The sequence below is a fragment of the Anser cygnoides genome, chromosome 7 (genome assembly GCF_040182565.1).
Source record: "Anser cygnoides isolate HZ-2024a breed goose chromosome 7, Taihu_goose_T2T_genome, whole genome shotgun sequence".
Taxonomy (NCBI): domain Eukaryota; kingdom Metazoa; phylum Chordata; class Aves; order Anseriformes; family Anatidae; genus Anser; species Anser cygnoides.
In genome coordinates, this window is record NC_089879.1 from 8,337,954 (window position 1) to 8,354,450 (window position 16,497).

Consider the following 16,497-nt stretch of genomic DNA (forward strand, 5'->3'; position numbering starts at 1 on the left):
CATTCACTGATCTTGATACTAAATGGTAGAAACAAATTTGCCTACAAGTTTTGTTTCTCATAAACTTATGCTGCTGATACACTATTTTCTGTTCATTTGTTTTTCTTCAGTATTTTCCTTCCTCCTGAGCAACAAGTATTCCTATAATGTAGAAAATAAGAATATTCTTCACTTCAAGGAGAAGAAAAAGGGCAGTGGAGGTATTTAAATAGAAAGTTCCTACACAGTAGTGAAATAAGCTTAGAAAAATATTATCCAAATGTGTATCTTCTACAAAAGCAAAACATTTTCTTACACAAATTACAGTCCATGGTAAAGTCATACCTTAAAATACTTCTACATATAAGAAATCAAAGCATCACTTTATAACACATATATATTTAACACATAATTTAGCAGGTAATGTATGGTGCCAATAAGCAATTGTCACTGGAATCTTAGGTCAGTCAGTTATCCATAAATTAAAAAATTATTTCCCATTATGATGCATTAACCACTACATGTAAGAAACAGAATTCCATTATTTTAAATTCGTTCAGGCTCCTTCTTACCTCCAGATAAAATAACCCTGAAAATAGTTTATACATTAAATTTTAAATAACTGAAAGTATTAGAAGATTTATCATTCCAGAACAACAGGATCTTAAAAATATTTTGAAATCTGACAGAAGAAAAATAATGGTAGTAAGCTAAAGGTGAAAGGCTATCTTGAATATAGTACAATTTGTCTCCAATATGATTTATAGACCCAACCTGCAACATGATAGCAAAAATAAGGTTTTTCTTGGAGGTGCCTGAGGTCTACAAATCTCATTACTGTCATTTCTTTTCCATCTCTTAAATTTAATAGCATTTATTTTTAAAAGACTAAACAAATGTTGATGCACGTATCTAAAATAGTCTCTATAGCACTCTCTTCATTCTACAAACTTCTCATGTACTTATTACCCATCTTTGAATTTATACCATTTATAAAACAAATATCTAATCCCATAAATACTGAAATTTCTGTTTTGAAGTAATAAAAATGTATTATGGAGACAAACAACAAGTGGATTTACTTTATTATTATTATTACTATTAACAGCATCTTCAGAACAGTTTTAGGAGTATTTTCAATCACGTCTACTTTACATAAACTGTCAATAATGAAGGCACTACGTTGGAAATAAAATATTTAAAAATGAACTTCCATTTGGAAGTGTTACACTTGAACTTGTCTGTGATTAAAATAGCAAAAATTTTAAATAACTGACAAGAGGAACACTTAAGGCCTAGGGATATGCCAACATCTGTAATGATGTATACTTCAATTTTGTTCTGTAAAACATATCTGGTAGATGCAAACCATTTAAGGTAGATAGAAGTAGTAGTAAAGAAAAAAAATCAATTATTAGGCAAATGATGCCTTAGAAAGATTCTAAAACAAAACTTTCTAAAGGGATGCTACACATATATTCAGAGATACATCTTTATGCAAATTTAGGTTGGAGGTAGAGATGGTGTTAAGAAATAATAGATAAATCGATCCAGTCATCTAACATTCAGCAGGTATGTGCAAAAGTCACAGGAGATAAAAACAGTGTTCTCCAGCAACACACATTTTTTTAATGATGATTAAAATTCTTATTTAACATTGATATTGGCACAGCAAAATTGGCACAGCTCTCGAAGGGATTTCTGCACATGGGTAATAAGCATTCCCGTCCCTTCAGGTCTTTCATTAAGACTATCAGAAATGTAATGCTTCAGAAGTTAATTTGCCTGAGGCATCTCTTCTACAACTAAAAGAACATGGAGACAACACACATGCTCTACCATTTTATGATACTCTGGAGAGCAGCTGTGCGTCATGTCCCTAGGAGGCATACCAGCTAAGCCATTCACATTGTCCCCAGGAAATGCTCTGCTTTGCCTATTTGCATTCCCCCATCACAAATTCTGTCTTTTAAACAATGACACAATTATATGTTCATTTTGTTCACATACAGAAATATAATGCTTGTTCACTGCCTCTAACCTAGGAGTAAGGATTCAACTTTCTGTAGACTTTAATTTGCTTTCTCTTGGACAAAGTAATAACCAGAAAAGCCCAGTGGGACATTTTACTTTTCAAACTATCAACATGCCCTAACTTCAAAAAATCCCAAGTAAAATATTTAGTTTTTCAGAGGTAATGAAATTGTCACACAATGTGTAAACAGCATTTAAGCACTAAACATTAAAAATATAAGTACTCACAGTAACATGTTCCCCTAAGCGGATTTCCAAGATACCTATTTTCAGAGTCACAGCTGCAGGGGGGAAAAGACAAAACCAAACATTCCCATTAAACACAGCATAGTTTTAACACAAATGCAGCTAAAATATTTATTCCAAATATCTTGACTTTGATTACTAGCAGTGCAAGCACAGGGAAATAAAGGTATTTGATATAGTTCTTAATCAGGGTGTGCTACTATCTGGAAGCACCTCTCTCTCCTTTCAAAAGAAACCCGGAGTGACGGCTCTTGAATAAAGCACTGCAGTCATGCTTAAAATGGATGCCTACTGCAGGACTCACCTCAGGTGGTATGTCTCCACTAATGAATAAAGGGGAGCCAGGCAGGGAGGCTGAGCACGGGATCTCTAATTATCTGTGCTGCCTCAGGGATTGCTCACCCCCTGGCTGGTTTTGATCCCTCCACTGGCTTTCTCCAAGATAGCTGAGTCAGGGGGATCATTCACTTCAGAACCCGTTCCCAAATACATCTCCCTCTAACATACACAGTCCTGAAACTCCACCAGAGCAGGCTTTGCACCTGACACCTTCCACACATGCTCATTTTATTATATTCCTTCAAAATACCCATAAGCATTAAATAATGACTACATTTTCACAGAATTGCAGAGAACCTAGACATGCTCCAAAGCTATGCAGACAGCTCTAGATAGGCTAGTCCTAAGCTACTTGGCTGTAACTAGTCCACGACAACTGTTTCTGAGGCCAGAAATTGAAGCTGGGTATTTAGCACCATAAGCACAGAGGTGTCTCAGCTACTCAGCTTCTCTGAATTTCGGAGGCAGTTACTTCTTGTCATTGACCAGGACAGGGAATCAGGTGAAATTTAGGCTGAATACAGCGTACTGTATTCAGATTGGTGCTGCTGCAAAACATATACATAAAAAAAAAGGAAAAATATCTTTCTTATAAATAAAGATACATGGTTGTATTCAGAGACACAGAATATCCTACAGAATATCATAGTGATCAAATTAAGTTACATAACATTTCACTAAAAACACCACATATGTTAATACAAAATGATTACCCTGCTCTTGGCTTTCTTGGTTATTTCACAGAAGTCTCCAGCAAGATTATAATTTTCTATTAAATATACAGGATGGTTCATAAAACAAAGAGAAAACTTATCACTGCCTATTAAATTTCATAGAAATATTTTCCCACAGGAAATCTGGCTCAGTTAATACCTTGGAGTACTTTTTCATTACTTTGCTCTCTTAGAGAAACTGAAATTGCAAGGATATTTTTGTTGTTTTTTTGTTATATTATTTGTGAGTAATATTAAAAAACTTTCTCACTTAGATGTCATATCAGCTAACCAGTTGCAAACTGTAGAATAATGTTTTCCTTCCTGTTGCTCTCTTCAATAGTTTTCTAACTGGTGTTTGTTACCGTATTCACTGTTATTTAAAAACAGGTCGAGAACCTCCCTGAATTTTTGTTACAATATCATAATGAAAATAATCAACAGATCAACAGTAGTACTAAAACAAAACCAAAACAGAACACACACACAAAAAAAAAAAAGAACCTATATTCTGGACTCTGCCCTTGCCCATTCCTATTCTCATGTTGGTGAGAGAGAGAGACCTCTTTGCAGAGTAAGCTACACCGAAATTCACCACCATTACTTTGGCATAGAAAAAAAACCTTTTCCCTAAACTCCAAGAAACCAAAAAGGCATATGCTTTAATTTTAGGACAAAACTTACGGTCTTGTCCACAAGAAACCTACAGTCCTTTCCAGAGTATTTGGAAAGTGGGACTGATGCAGAAATCTCTCTTGCATGTACTTACAAAGGAGATGATAGAACTATCTCAAGTAATAGCATGGGGTCTGCCTGATGAACTTTTTCCAAAGATTACAAAATACTAAATTCTTTAAACAGACTAGCCTCATATATATTTGTCTGAAAGTGCCATTAGGTTGGCAATTTCGAAAGAAATAATTAAGGGAAAAAGATCTTTTTTAATGAAGATTTTAAAAGAATATATTTTTCTTTCATTGTATGCATGATTTTTTCCATTTTACCTATTACACAAAAAAGACAGTATATCATGTAACAAATTATAGAGATTATTGTAACAGGAAGTTTTTATTTATTTTTTTTACCCCTCCAAATTGCTTCAAAGGCAGAAGTAGAATGTTATAAGACAAGCAGTATTCAGAATATATATTGCTGTTGGTTTTTTTTTTTTAAACACCAGAATACCAAAAAAAAATCACATAAACAACTGTGTATTCAGAGTCTGAAAAAAAGGGAAAAAAGATCTTAGCTTGCTACTTGCTGATCATATCACTACATAATGTATTACATGGAAGAACAGTGTCCGACCACCTGTAGCAATATTCCATCGTGGGACATTAACAACTTTCCATCATGGGCCAAAAAACAAACTCTGCTATGAACGCTTGCTGGCCACAACGCTCACTTGTGCTAACTTGTCCCAGGATCTGAAAGAAGCTTAATTTGTTCCCAGAATGGGACTTTTCTTTCCTTTTTTCTTTCTTTTTCTTGAAAATGTCTATAGAAAAGAATGCTATTTCCATACAGCTTCCCTTCACCACTCAGCTACCTTTCTAATCAGACGACAAGCCCAAGGATTTCCAGCATCACGCACATATCTTTCTATTTACATTACAGAAAAAAAAAAAAAAACAACCACCAGAGAATACATAAAATCCATGAAAGTCAACCACAGGTTTCACTACTCAAACAAACACACAAAAGAATGCTTAATACGAGAATTGTTAGGTATGTAACATTTTTGCAATATAAGCATATTCATAAATATTCAAACACCAATAATTATTACTTTCCTGTCAATTTTGGTAGCGACCTTCAAGAATCTTGAGGGCAAAATTGAAAATAATTTTACATCTAGCCATGATGATATGATAAAATAGGCATAATAAAAAAAATGAATTACACCACAGTGAAGTATTTTGATATATTTTCATATACATTGTACTTTCTGTATTGGGTATGTTGCAAAATTCACTGTACTTAAGGAGTTAGTGATCTTAGGCAAGCCATGCCTGGTCAACTGTCTTGTGGAGCCTGCACATAAGCATGAACAAGTGCACACAGTATGGGAGGGAGAAGGAACCTCTCTGTGGGCAGGACCTGTGCAGCATGCCAAGGAAAATGCATCCAGAGATCATCCAGCGCTGCCTGAACCTGGAGTTCTCAGTATCTGAAGGGATGTAAAATTTACTATTTGTATTCCCCCTCTTTTTCTATCTTATTAAAACATCTACTTTGTTATGCTATTTGTTGTCTCTCCTTTCTTATTGAAATACAGAGGAAAAAAAAAAAAAAAAAACTTGCATCACCTCTCTTACACTCTCCCTCTGTCCCCTGGTGCAAAACACTTTCATAATGTATATTAGCAGTAGCATGAGGCAGAGTTCTTACTAATTAAGGACGTCAACTTTAATACAAAATAGAACTATTCAAAAGATACTACGAAAACATTTAGTTTTCGCTACAGTAAAAAGATGAAACTAATAGGTTTAGGAATACATCTAAAACCATACATGTGAGTATATGTAGTAGGTTCTGACTAAATTTAGCTTTGTCTTTAAATCCTACCCTGCTTCATTAAGCACATGCATTGCTCTGCATTAGTCACTAATTAAGGTTCCAATTACAACATTTTCTATTTGCTGATTTTTTTCTTTATAAGCTTCCCTCATTGTAGAAATTTTTGTACATTTTCCAAAAGACAGTTACAGATTTGACCATATCTGAAGCATAATATATGCCTCATATCTGTGCATTGGGAGTTATGCTGGCTGTTTTATGTGCCATAGGGCTATGGTCATTTGCTTTAAGTGGTAATAATGAATGAGCAGTTCCACTCCGGCACACCTCCAGAGACACAGCTCCCATTTACAAGGACAAATGGAGGAATGCTCCTACCAGGTTAGATACAAGTTCTATGGTTTATTCCAGTATGAAGGTATTCATCGAGCTCACTGACCTTCTCACGGCCTGCTATAAACAGTTATCCTCCAACCTCTCCCTCAATTATCCTTTCAAAACTAAACCACTTTCTTCTCCACTCCCAGTACTTCCTGGGAGTTCGAAACAGAAATCAGCATTAAATTGGTAATGTATAGGCAAAGTTAACTGTTTATGCATTTGTCCAGAACTTTTTGACATTCTTTTCATATACCATAAATGTCTCCAAGAGCACGTGTACATTAAGACTCACAGATTTTAATTTATGCTAACGGATGAAAGGCCTTTTTTGTAAGAGTACATTTACAAATGATCCTGTGTTCGAGCTTCATAATGTATATGATTTTGCACACTATATCAACATCTTTTAAATTTAAGAAAGCTAAAAGAAATGGCAAATATATAAGGTCTACTTTTATTGTGCTTACTGGTATCTCCCTTATTCGAGTACTTTCCATTACTTTATGTAAATAAACGTAACACCAACCTAGATGTGATCTAGACTAAAGATGTGATCATCTGGAGACCTTATAACAATTCACCTAACCTTTGATCATGGAAGGCAGGATTTTCTGCAGTTCTGCTGCCCCAACTAATTGCTAAGCCTTTTCTTTCAATTAAAAGTGAAGCAAAAAAGAAAGGGGGAATGGAAGGAGTAACATGAGTACTGCAGACTCTAACCGCATTTGTTTGTAATGCCAAACTGTCAGGGAAGACAAAAACGTGTCAGATGGGTGTACTAGATTTGCTGGATCCTGTTTTGGCCTAGATATAGGCAATTCTACTATGACAACCCATAACTCATATTGTGTCCCTCTGACTGAGATTTGTGATAGGCAAAAATTGACACAGTATTCTACAGAATCCAGGGAAGAACCATCATATTTCTGACCTTCAGATACTCATAGACAGGTCTCGGACTGATTTTTCCTGGGTTCTCAGCACTACAACTGGAACAAGTTGCTGAAAAATAAAGACCAAAGGTCCTAGCAAGCTCTTCCAGGGCCCTGACTAGTGGCCCCGTATTTTAGAGGAGTTATAATGTCCTCTAGGACTAGTGTTCATCATCTGCTGTAGTGTTCTGCCATGTTCTAGCTTTTATTTCTCATTCTGCCTCCTGTCTAGCCAGTGGTCTTGTTCCTGCTTTCGTCCTCCATGCAGAATTCCTGCTTCTGATGTACCTGTCCCAGCTCCTGATGGTGAGAACAATCTGTTTTCATTCTACATTCCCAACACCACAGTGGTATGACACTATGATTTATTTTTTTTAATATTGAAATACTATTCAACATAATTTGGTTACTCGACACACCTTGCAACCAAAAGTTCAGCACCGTTTGTAAAACTAAACTTAGATTACTCTAACCACACACTTTGACATACGGCATCATAGCCAGACTATGAAGCATTACGACATACTACTACATATTACTGCACTTAAATCACATACTTAAAGCCACTAGCTGTAATTGACTGTACTTCATAGCACTTTGGGAGAAATGTCATAGAAACTAGCTATTTTCAGCTCAGGATTGGTGAGCCCTGAATTAAAGCACCAACAATGGCAGATACTGGTCTTTGGATATTAAGCAGTCCAGAACAGTGAGCGAGTGATACCTGCAGTCCTGACTCACATTTTTACAAGAGAACAAAATTCCCAGGTCTTGAGCTAGGCCTGCTTGGTTTCAATAGCTTTTATACAAAACTACCAAGGAATTGCCACATCTTTCAACAATGAAACTTCCTAGGTCTGCAATGGTTAGACACTTGGTCAGTGAATGTGAGTGATCCAACAGCCAGCAGAACTTTGCTACACCAGAAAACCACCTGTTTCATGTATTGGAAGTTCAAATACATTTAAAAGATTCAGAAGCAGCATTATTCTTCCACTAAAGTGCTAAGATTCAAATATAATAATTGAATTTTGATGATATATTTACTGAAAAACGTATTGTATGTCAAATTAATGTGCTTTGTCATTTGCAAGTGCGTATAATGATGTCTTGAAACAATGTTTTTTCTATAGATTAATTTGTCTCTTCTTCATATAATTCATGAAAAAAGGCCTAGGCCAGTAATATATATATTTAATCTAGGCTGATCTCACCAGGAGAAAAAAAAAAAATATATATATATATATTCCAGCTTCATAAGCAGATTTTCCACTTCCAAATTTCCCTCATTGTATTCAAATCCATTTTCTCCAGAAGATCAAAAATAAATAGTGTTACAAGGTTTTTGTATATTCCTTGAAGTAATGATATTTCAATCATAAAAGGCATTGCGCTACAGGAGAAAACCAACTTTAAAACAGGTGAAAAACTTATCACATAATTAACTAATTATATGTAATTAACATAATTAAATGATTTTTTTATGAGATCAAATATGATTTTCTAACAAACTTAAGATTATAATTACATCTCTTCCCCTGTACAGGAATTATGTGAACTACAGTCATCATTTGGAACTAACTGGACACAAAAATAAAATAAAAGTATATATTTTAGTGAACCGTTATGAATTAGAAACAAAATGGATTTCATGAGGCCAGTGATTTGTTACTACTTACTCTGAACCAGAAAACCTTGTGTCCACGGCCTTATCCTATGCTACTAGCACTCTTTGCAAATGTCCATGTTTCTGGCAGCGATGCACACAAACTTTTATGGATGTAAAAGGGTGAATTTGGAAGAGCAGACCTCCCTCCTATCAGAAACTGTTCTTTCAAAGTAGAGAACAAGAAATTTGGACATTTCTTCTTTTGCATTTTAAAAGAGTTAAGAGAAAATTCTCATCCTAAAGATAAAGTTGAATAACTAAAATCTAATCCAATATCTACACTTTTAGGTGAACATGATTGGAAAACTTTAACTGAATAAAGTATACTGTAAGTATACTATATATGTATACTTTATATATATATTTATATACTTTAATATACTTTATACTAAAGTATATAACAAAGATTTTCTTAAAAAAAATCTATTTTTTCAAGAATAAGCCTTTACAATGGTCTTGATTCACTTGTATATGAGGAACTATGCATAAGAACCGGTTGTTTGATTACATAGAAATGGTGACACACAACATGGAGAAGACTGAGGTACTGAACACCTTCCTCATTCAGCAAATTGCTTTCAAGATTTTGGGGAAGTATCTAGAGTAGAACTTGGTAAGTATCTGCAGTCATGAACTGTAGATCTAATACTTCTTTTGGGGTGGTATGGGCGTGTATGTGTGTTGGGAAGCAGAATGGGGAGAGGCTGAAATGCCTGTCATAGAAAATTTCCTTCTGGCAGGCCCTTCAATCACATTGTCTCTGGAGCCCAGAGAGAAGCACAGCTCAGCTTCTCTGATTGTCAGTCACATTCCAGGTTGCAAGCATCCTGAAAATTTGCTAGCACATGACTTTATAGGGAAACATTGTCCCTAAAGTAAACAGGGGTGTCTCAGCTTTAAGTATTGGCTAGAATTTGTAAGATGCACTAAAATATATACTCCTTGAACTAGACATGCTTGAAAAATGATACAGCAAAGAAAAAGACTGTAATTAATTACAAAACTAAGAAATCTAAGATACAGAAATGTCAGAGACTAGACCTGTTCTCAGAATACTTTTTCTAGTTTAAAATGGTCTTCTGGTATATGACAATATTTTACACATTTCAGTATTTTTATATTACATCACAACGATAATGATTTATTACAGAAAAACCTTATTACATTTACTATCTAAAGATAGTCTACCTTTCTTCATAGCTGCAAAAAGTCAATTAATAATAGCAATGACAAATTCAGAATTTAAATAGTTTTTTTCTAAAACACCTCTCACCAATGTACATTTGAATAATTACAAAAGGGACACAAAGCTAAGAAAAAAGAAAAAAACACAATAAAAACAAGAGATTTTTGAAACAAGACGTGAGAAAAGACTCTTGCAAGGTTTTGCATCTTCAGATGTCAGCAAACTTGAACTATTAAAACTATGCAATTCTATAGCATTACCTATTAAAACTACTCTCCCCTGCAATGACTAATCTCAGAGAATACACTTGCAACTACTCAATGGGTGAAAGTCTTTTGACTTCCCATAGCTTTTTGATACCATGGCTTTCAGTCTGTCCCAAACCCACTTCGCACTACAGGAATCTAAATTCCCTTGTATTTGAAGAAACATACATAGGAAAAGATTGTTTGATTACATAGAAATGGTCACACAGGACAAAGAAAATGCTGAGGTACTGAATGCCTTCTTCATTCAGAAGATTGCTTTAAAGATTTTTGGTTTATTTTGGGGAATGAAAACACTATTTATGTACGTGATGATGCTGCACGTACACTATAATTTCTAGAAGACATCTAGAGATGCAAGTTACTTTCTCTCTTCCCACTTCAAATTTTATAAGGTAATTTTGAACATTTTCTTGTCGTGTAAGTCTATGATTTATCTCAATATGGCAATTAATACTTTTCAAAAACTGCCTAAGACAATAATGATGATTCAGAAGCAAAGAGCACTGCCAATTTCAAGTAGAGAGTGGCTGCTCATGCATGCCCAGATGTTTTTTATATAAGGAGTTATTTCAATGGTCCTTGTGTGCCCCATCCAACTTGGAATATTCTATGATTCTATACTATATCAAATTTTAGAAAATGGTTATGTTATCCAAGTTATTTCTCTACCTGTAACAACAATTTACACAATGTTAATGGCTTCTTATAGTATGAATGTGAAGAATAAATGTTACAGAAATTTACGTGTATTACACAGCGCAGCTAGGAAGCTATCATTCTTCCTGTTAGGAGGCCAAAACTCAGTTTGTTACATGATGTTTCCAAATCATACTTTCAATGTTCTAGGTGACTATGGAGTTTCTGACTTGTTATTCCGTAAGTATGTTCATAATTAATCATACTTATCATATTTGTTTCCTCCTTGTACCTTCTCCTTGAACAAAATCAAATGATGAGACATCAGAAACACTGTGAGTGATCCGCAGCAGGATGATCATTTAAAACCAAGTATGGAGATATGGCAGTTTCCAAACTCCTAGCTCCTTCCTGTTCTTCTGGCCTTTAAAACCACATATTGTTGTCCTTTGGACTATTTCAATATCTATAAGTCTACCCCATATGTTGTTCTGACAATTTCTTTTCCTGCCTAGTGTTAATCTTCCTGTCACTTTTTCTTTACTCTCCCACTCAATACGTGGGAAAGTCCATGAAATTCATGTCTTATGCCTACTATTGTTCTGCCATAACCACGTCTCTTTTCCTTTCAAGTCCTTTTTAATATCTAAGATATCAACCCCATCTACCCTGCACCATCTTTTATTTGACTTTATTAAAAAAAGATACCAATCCAAAAGATACAGAAATATCTATTAAGAATAGAACACACAGAAGTGTATGGGTGGTTGGAGAAAGTATGAAGATCAATACACATGTTCACTTTCCTCTGGTCCCCTTCCTATGAAGAGCCCTGATCTCCATTAGCCCATTATAGTCCAGAATCTTGTAAATTTCCTGGAGCAGAGATGACATTGATGCTCCTTTATGAAGTGCCAAATAAGCGGAAATAAATGTTATTGTCTATGTTGCAACAAAAACAGTATGTCTTCCAATACTTCCAGTCTTGTCTGGCTCTACTAAAAATGCTATCTTCCCTTTAAGAAGAAAAGTTAAAATAAATAGCTGTAAAAATGAAAGAAAAGTTGACTAAAAATCATATTATAGCTTCATGGCAGGTTACTGCAAAGTATTTTATAACAGGAATCCTTGTCTGTCAGTCTTGAACATAGTTCAAACTCTGTTTATGTTGCTTTTGATGGGCAGGCTGCAGAGAACTACCACGAACAACAATGCTTTCTCCTGTACAAGTACAGTGAAGAACAAAGTCTTTGAATCTGTAAGTAATCCAAATGACTTTCCAAATGGCAATTCACATAATAAAGCACTTTTCAAAACAATTGGGCACAAAATCTCACCCTAAACAATGACAGAATGAGAAGGAAAGAAAAGTGTTAGCTACAACAAGAGCTCTGGTGACTAACTTGCAATGGATGAGAAAATTCTTGCACCCCAGCTGGGAGTAAGTGAGAAGATAAAGAGACTTCTCAAAGAGCAATTTTATCATCCTAGACTGCATCTCAACGATTCGGTCCCTCTACAAAGAGTCTATAGGACAGCAGCTGTGGTTGGATTTACAACTAGTAAGTCATCTCCCGTGTTTTGCAAACATCACACTAGATGCTTAAGAAAAATGATTATTCTATGGCTAGAATTACCTGAGATGTGTATATTTCAGTAGGAACAATCAGGTACTTTATAGAAAATAAGGTGCTTTCTTTACTTCCTGTTTGTCACAAATTTCCTGTCCAAATATTTTTATAATTAATATGCTTCAAAGTATTCCAAAACTTTGTACCTTTCTAACAGCTGATGAAAAATAAAGTCTGCCTACTTAAACTGCCATAATACAGTCCTAAGCAAATAGCCTGGACAGCTGAAACATGTTACTTCCATAGGGCCATGCTAAACAAAACACTTTCACAGCTGAAAAATTTGATAGCTGTTTATGATTTATTATGTTCTAACTAAATACCTTAGTAAAATTACCACTCTTACGATCTAAGATTAACTAGTTATAAAACCAACCACTTGTCTCTGTGTGATATGAAATTAAAAAAAAAAAGGGGGGGGGGGGCGGGGAAGGAAAACTGCTGTAACAAAATGCTTTAGTGCATCCCTGGAACTGATGAATGTGGTAGATTAAAGGGGGGAAAAAAATCAGGATTACAGAGTACTGAAATTTACTGAAACGGGGACCTTTTTTTGACGTCAGAGGCAAATAAAGACAACCCAGGAGGCATCCAAAAATCCTGTTTGGTAATCCAAACATACAGTAGAGCTGGGATATTACTGATGCAGAGATTGTGTGGGAACAGTTAAGGCCTAATCCCTTCACAAATCTCTATTTCACCAGCCTTAAGCATTTCTATTTTCTATCCATCATTTTCTGACTGTCTGTTGGGTTTGCTTCTTAACTCAAGCCTGCATAGGATAATAGGCTACAATTACATTAACCGCCTTTCATCTCAGTTTGAATTAAATTTGTTCTGCATGCCAGCACGAAAATTCGTCCCAAGTCATTTTGCTAAAGTCAAAGAATAATAAACTGCCTCGGTCCAATAATATGGCCAATGGTTTTAATATTATAAAATATTCAGATTTTTTTTCCCTGAGAGATAAGATCAAAATCAGTACCTAGGAGAAAAAGTTTCAGTTACAATATTTGCCAGAAATATATAAACATATAGGTATATATATTCTCCTGTTCTCAGATCATGTTTCCAGTTTATGCAAAAGTAATCATAGAATCATTAAGGTTGGAAAAGACCTCTCAGATTATCTAGTCTAACCTTTAATGTTATAATTTGCAATATATATTACACACAAGTCAGAAATGCAAAATATTTGAACATCACTTGAAACAATTCTGATGACTGAAATGGTCTATCATGTCAGAGAAACAAAGTACTTATCACATTTTCCATAAATAGAAGAGATAAATAATCTGATAGAGCAGTGGAGAAATGTAACTCTGAGGAGGATGCTGTTTTGGTAAGATCAGACTGGAAAAATTCCAGAGAATACACTCTATGATTATTTAATGTTTGCAGAGCATTCTAATGTATTATAGAAAACACTTCAATGTTGGATCAAATTTTAAAATTCTCAAGTCACCATCATAAGACAAGCTTAAAAAGGCATCTTCTGTACTACAATTTTAATCCTTCCATCTTCTTTCTCTCACTCTCCCCCCATCCCCTCCTGGATATTTTTAAAGGAAATGTAAACGAAAACACTGTTATTACAGAATTTTACTTCAAAAGCGGCCTTGGAGAAGAGTCCTAAAGAACAAATCATTTTGAAAATGGCAGAATATTTTATAAGCCATCTTGGATTCACTGATTGAAATAATCTTCTGATGAAGAGTATACTATCAAGAAGAACAAACACACACAGAAGACAAAATGTCAAATTCACATAAAATATTCATAAGAAATATACAAAAAAAATGTAATGAAATATTTTATTTTAAAAACAGAAAGTGCTGTTGTACCCAATCTCCATGGTTTCTGTGACATTTTGAAAAAGTATTTTCCTCCAAACAGGAAACTTTTGTCCACTCAAGTTGATAAATAAGTGGTATGGTCCATTAAAAAAAATGTTCTACAGACATAGTAAAAGGAAATTTAGATAATAAGGCTTGGATTCTGGAAAGAAGAAGTGTAATTTTGTATTACATTATGGAATTTTCGTGACTTCTAGCTACGACTGGGATTTACAGAAAAGACTCGTGTAATATGTTGCTTGGTAGGTTTTATGACCGCACGTTAATAGAACGTATTAGACTAATAGTTGGGTGGTACCATTCAATGCTTTTTTTTAATCTGTTTCTAGGCCTGCATTCATTTGGAATAATTTAATTTGAACCTCTAACACCTTTTTTTTTTTTTTTAGCGTATAAACCAACATTAGTCACTCTTTCTTTCAGTCATTTTTCCCCAGTAAAAGACCTACTCCTTGCCAAATTCTCACTGTAATTTAAGGTCAGTTTTTAAATGATATCTGTGTTGCAGAAGATTTCAGATGATACAAAAATAGTAATGACAAGAGAGATCCCTAGGTTACAGAAATTAAGTGTCAAAGGTAAAAGCTGAGGACAGGTGTAGATTATATACTGAATCAGACCTTTCAATTAAGAGAATCAACACCCTGTTGCACAATAGCTAAGAAAGTCTCAGAATGACCCACAATGTTAGCATAAATTTAACTGCAAAGAAATACTTGGAGTAGATGATGAAAAACAGGCAGACAGAGCTGAGAGAGAAAATTTTAATCAAAGCTACCAAAGGGTAAATGTTAAACCATTTCTTACTTCATTTAGTTAACTGTTGTACAAAAAAGCAACTATTTTTCAAAAAAGCAAGAACAAAAAGCAACAAGCTGATGGTACAGCAGAGGTTACATGGAAGTCAAAAACAAAAAGACAGCAGCACTAAGAAAAAATTTAATGAAATGTTATCATTTTTCTACCCTAAAAGAAGGGTTGGAAAATGCACTTGATTTTATAAATGTCATGGTGATTTAAATACAACAGAAAAAGTTGAAAAAAATCCTTAAGTTAATAATAAATGCATTTTCTAAAAATAAAATAAGAAACAATGATTATCTCCCCAAAGAATGGATTCATACAATTCCCACTTCTGTATCTCAGAAGTATTTGATTTTTGCACTGATGTCACTGATCAGTCATCATTTGTCACCTTCAGCTTTACCTTACCTCAGGAAAATTTGTTTACCTATTCCAGAAAACAACAAATAATGATAAAAAGAAGGGAAATGAATGAATAAGCAAATACCAAGAGAGGCTGGGAGGAACTTTGTGAACCACTTGTGTGAAAATGTTGCTGCCATTCTGCATGTGACGATTTCCAGTCAGTGTCCCAAGACCAGGAGACAGCACACGGAAACCACGTGGTCTCTGATGCACACCAAATCAGGGAAACACTCCCTCTTAAACTTAAGTAAAAAGGCCTTATTCTGTTAAATATTTATCTGAATCATAACTCGAATCTGTGATTAAACTAAAACTATACATAAGAAAGGATAAAATGACCTAAACAAGAACAGGATTAGAAAGTCATTTTGAAGCATCTGTTAAGAAGTAATTGCTGCCATCATCTCCTTCTGGATCTCATAAGAAATCACTCCCAAGCCAAATTTTTTTTTAGGATAAACCTTCTTTATGAAATCTGATTTATTAAATCTCTTTCAGCATCTCTAACTGTTCGTTTACCCTGTAATTCTTGTCATTTTGTGAGCAGCCCAACTTTTCTTCTGGGACAGTGAGCCTCTTCACACATGTCTGGTAATCCCACTGCTCTCTATTTGGCCTCCTGCTTTAATTTAGTATTACCCAATTTATCCTAACTCTGTTTAACAGTGAATGTGGAAGGTCAGATTTTCATGTGATTATAAATTTGCTTTGATTTTAAAACAGACTCTTGTTACTATCTAAAATGGCTTTTCCAGGTGAAGTATTTACTTCCAGGTGAAGTATTTACTTCGACTTTCAGTACTTTGTTCTTTTTTTAAATTGCTGAAAAAATTCCTTTTCTCTTAATATAAAAATAATAGATGGAGCTGGAGAGCTAAAGCTGTAAGTCAATCCTTC

At 34.6% G+C, this 16,497-nt stretch overlaps 1 protein-coding gene across 12 annotated transcripts in view; it reads right to left on the reverse strand.

Annotated features, from left to right (window-relative positions):
- ATRNL1 (attractin like 1) overlaps positions 1-16,497 on the reverse strand; it is a 495,684-nt gene that overhangs the window by 308,276 nt on the left and 170,911 nt on the right. For 11 of the 12 annotated variants that reach the window (XR_010832767.1, XR_010832768.1, XM_013174611.3 and 8 more), the window contains exon 21: positions 2,242-2,294. The exons of the other annotated variant lie outside the window; for it this stretch is intronic. Coding sequence is in view for 9 of the 11 variants with exons in the window: in XM_013174611.3 (XP_013030065.3) it covers positions 2,242-2,294 (53 nt within the window). In the remaining 2 variants the exon portion in view is untranslated. The remainder of the gene's footprint in view (positions 1-2,241; positions 2,295-16,497) is intronic. 12 annotated transcript variants of the gene reach the window in all.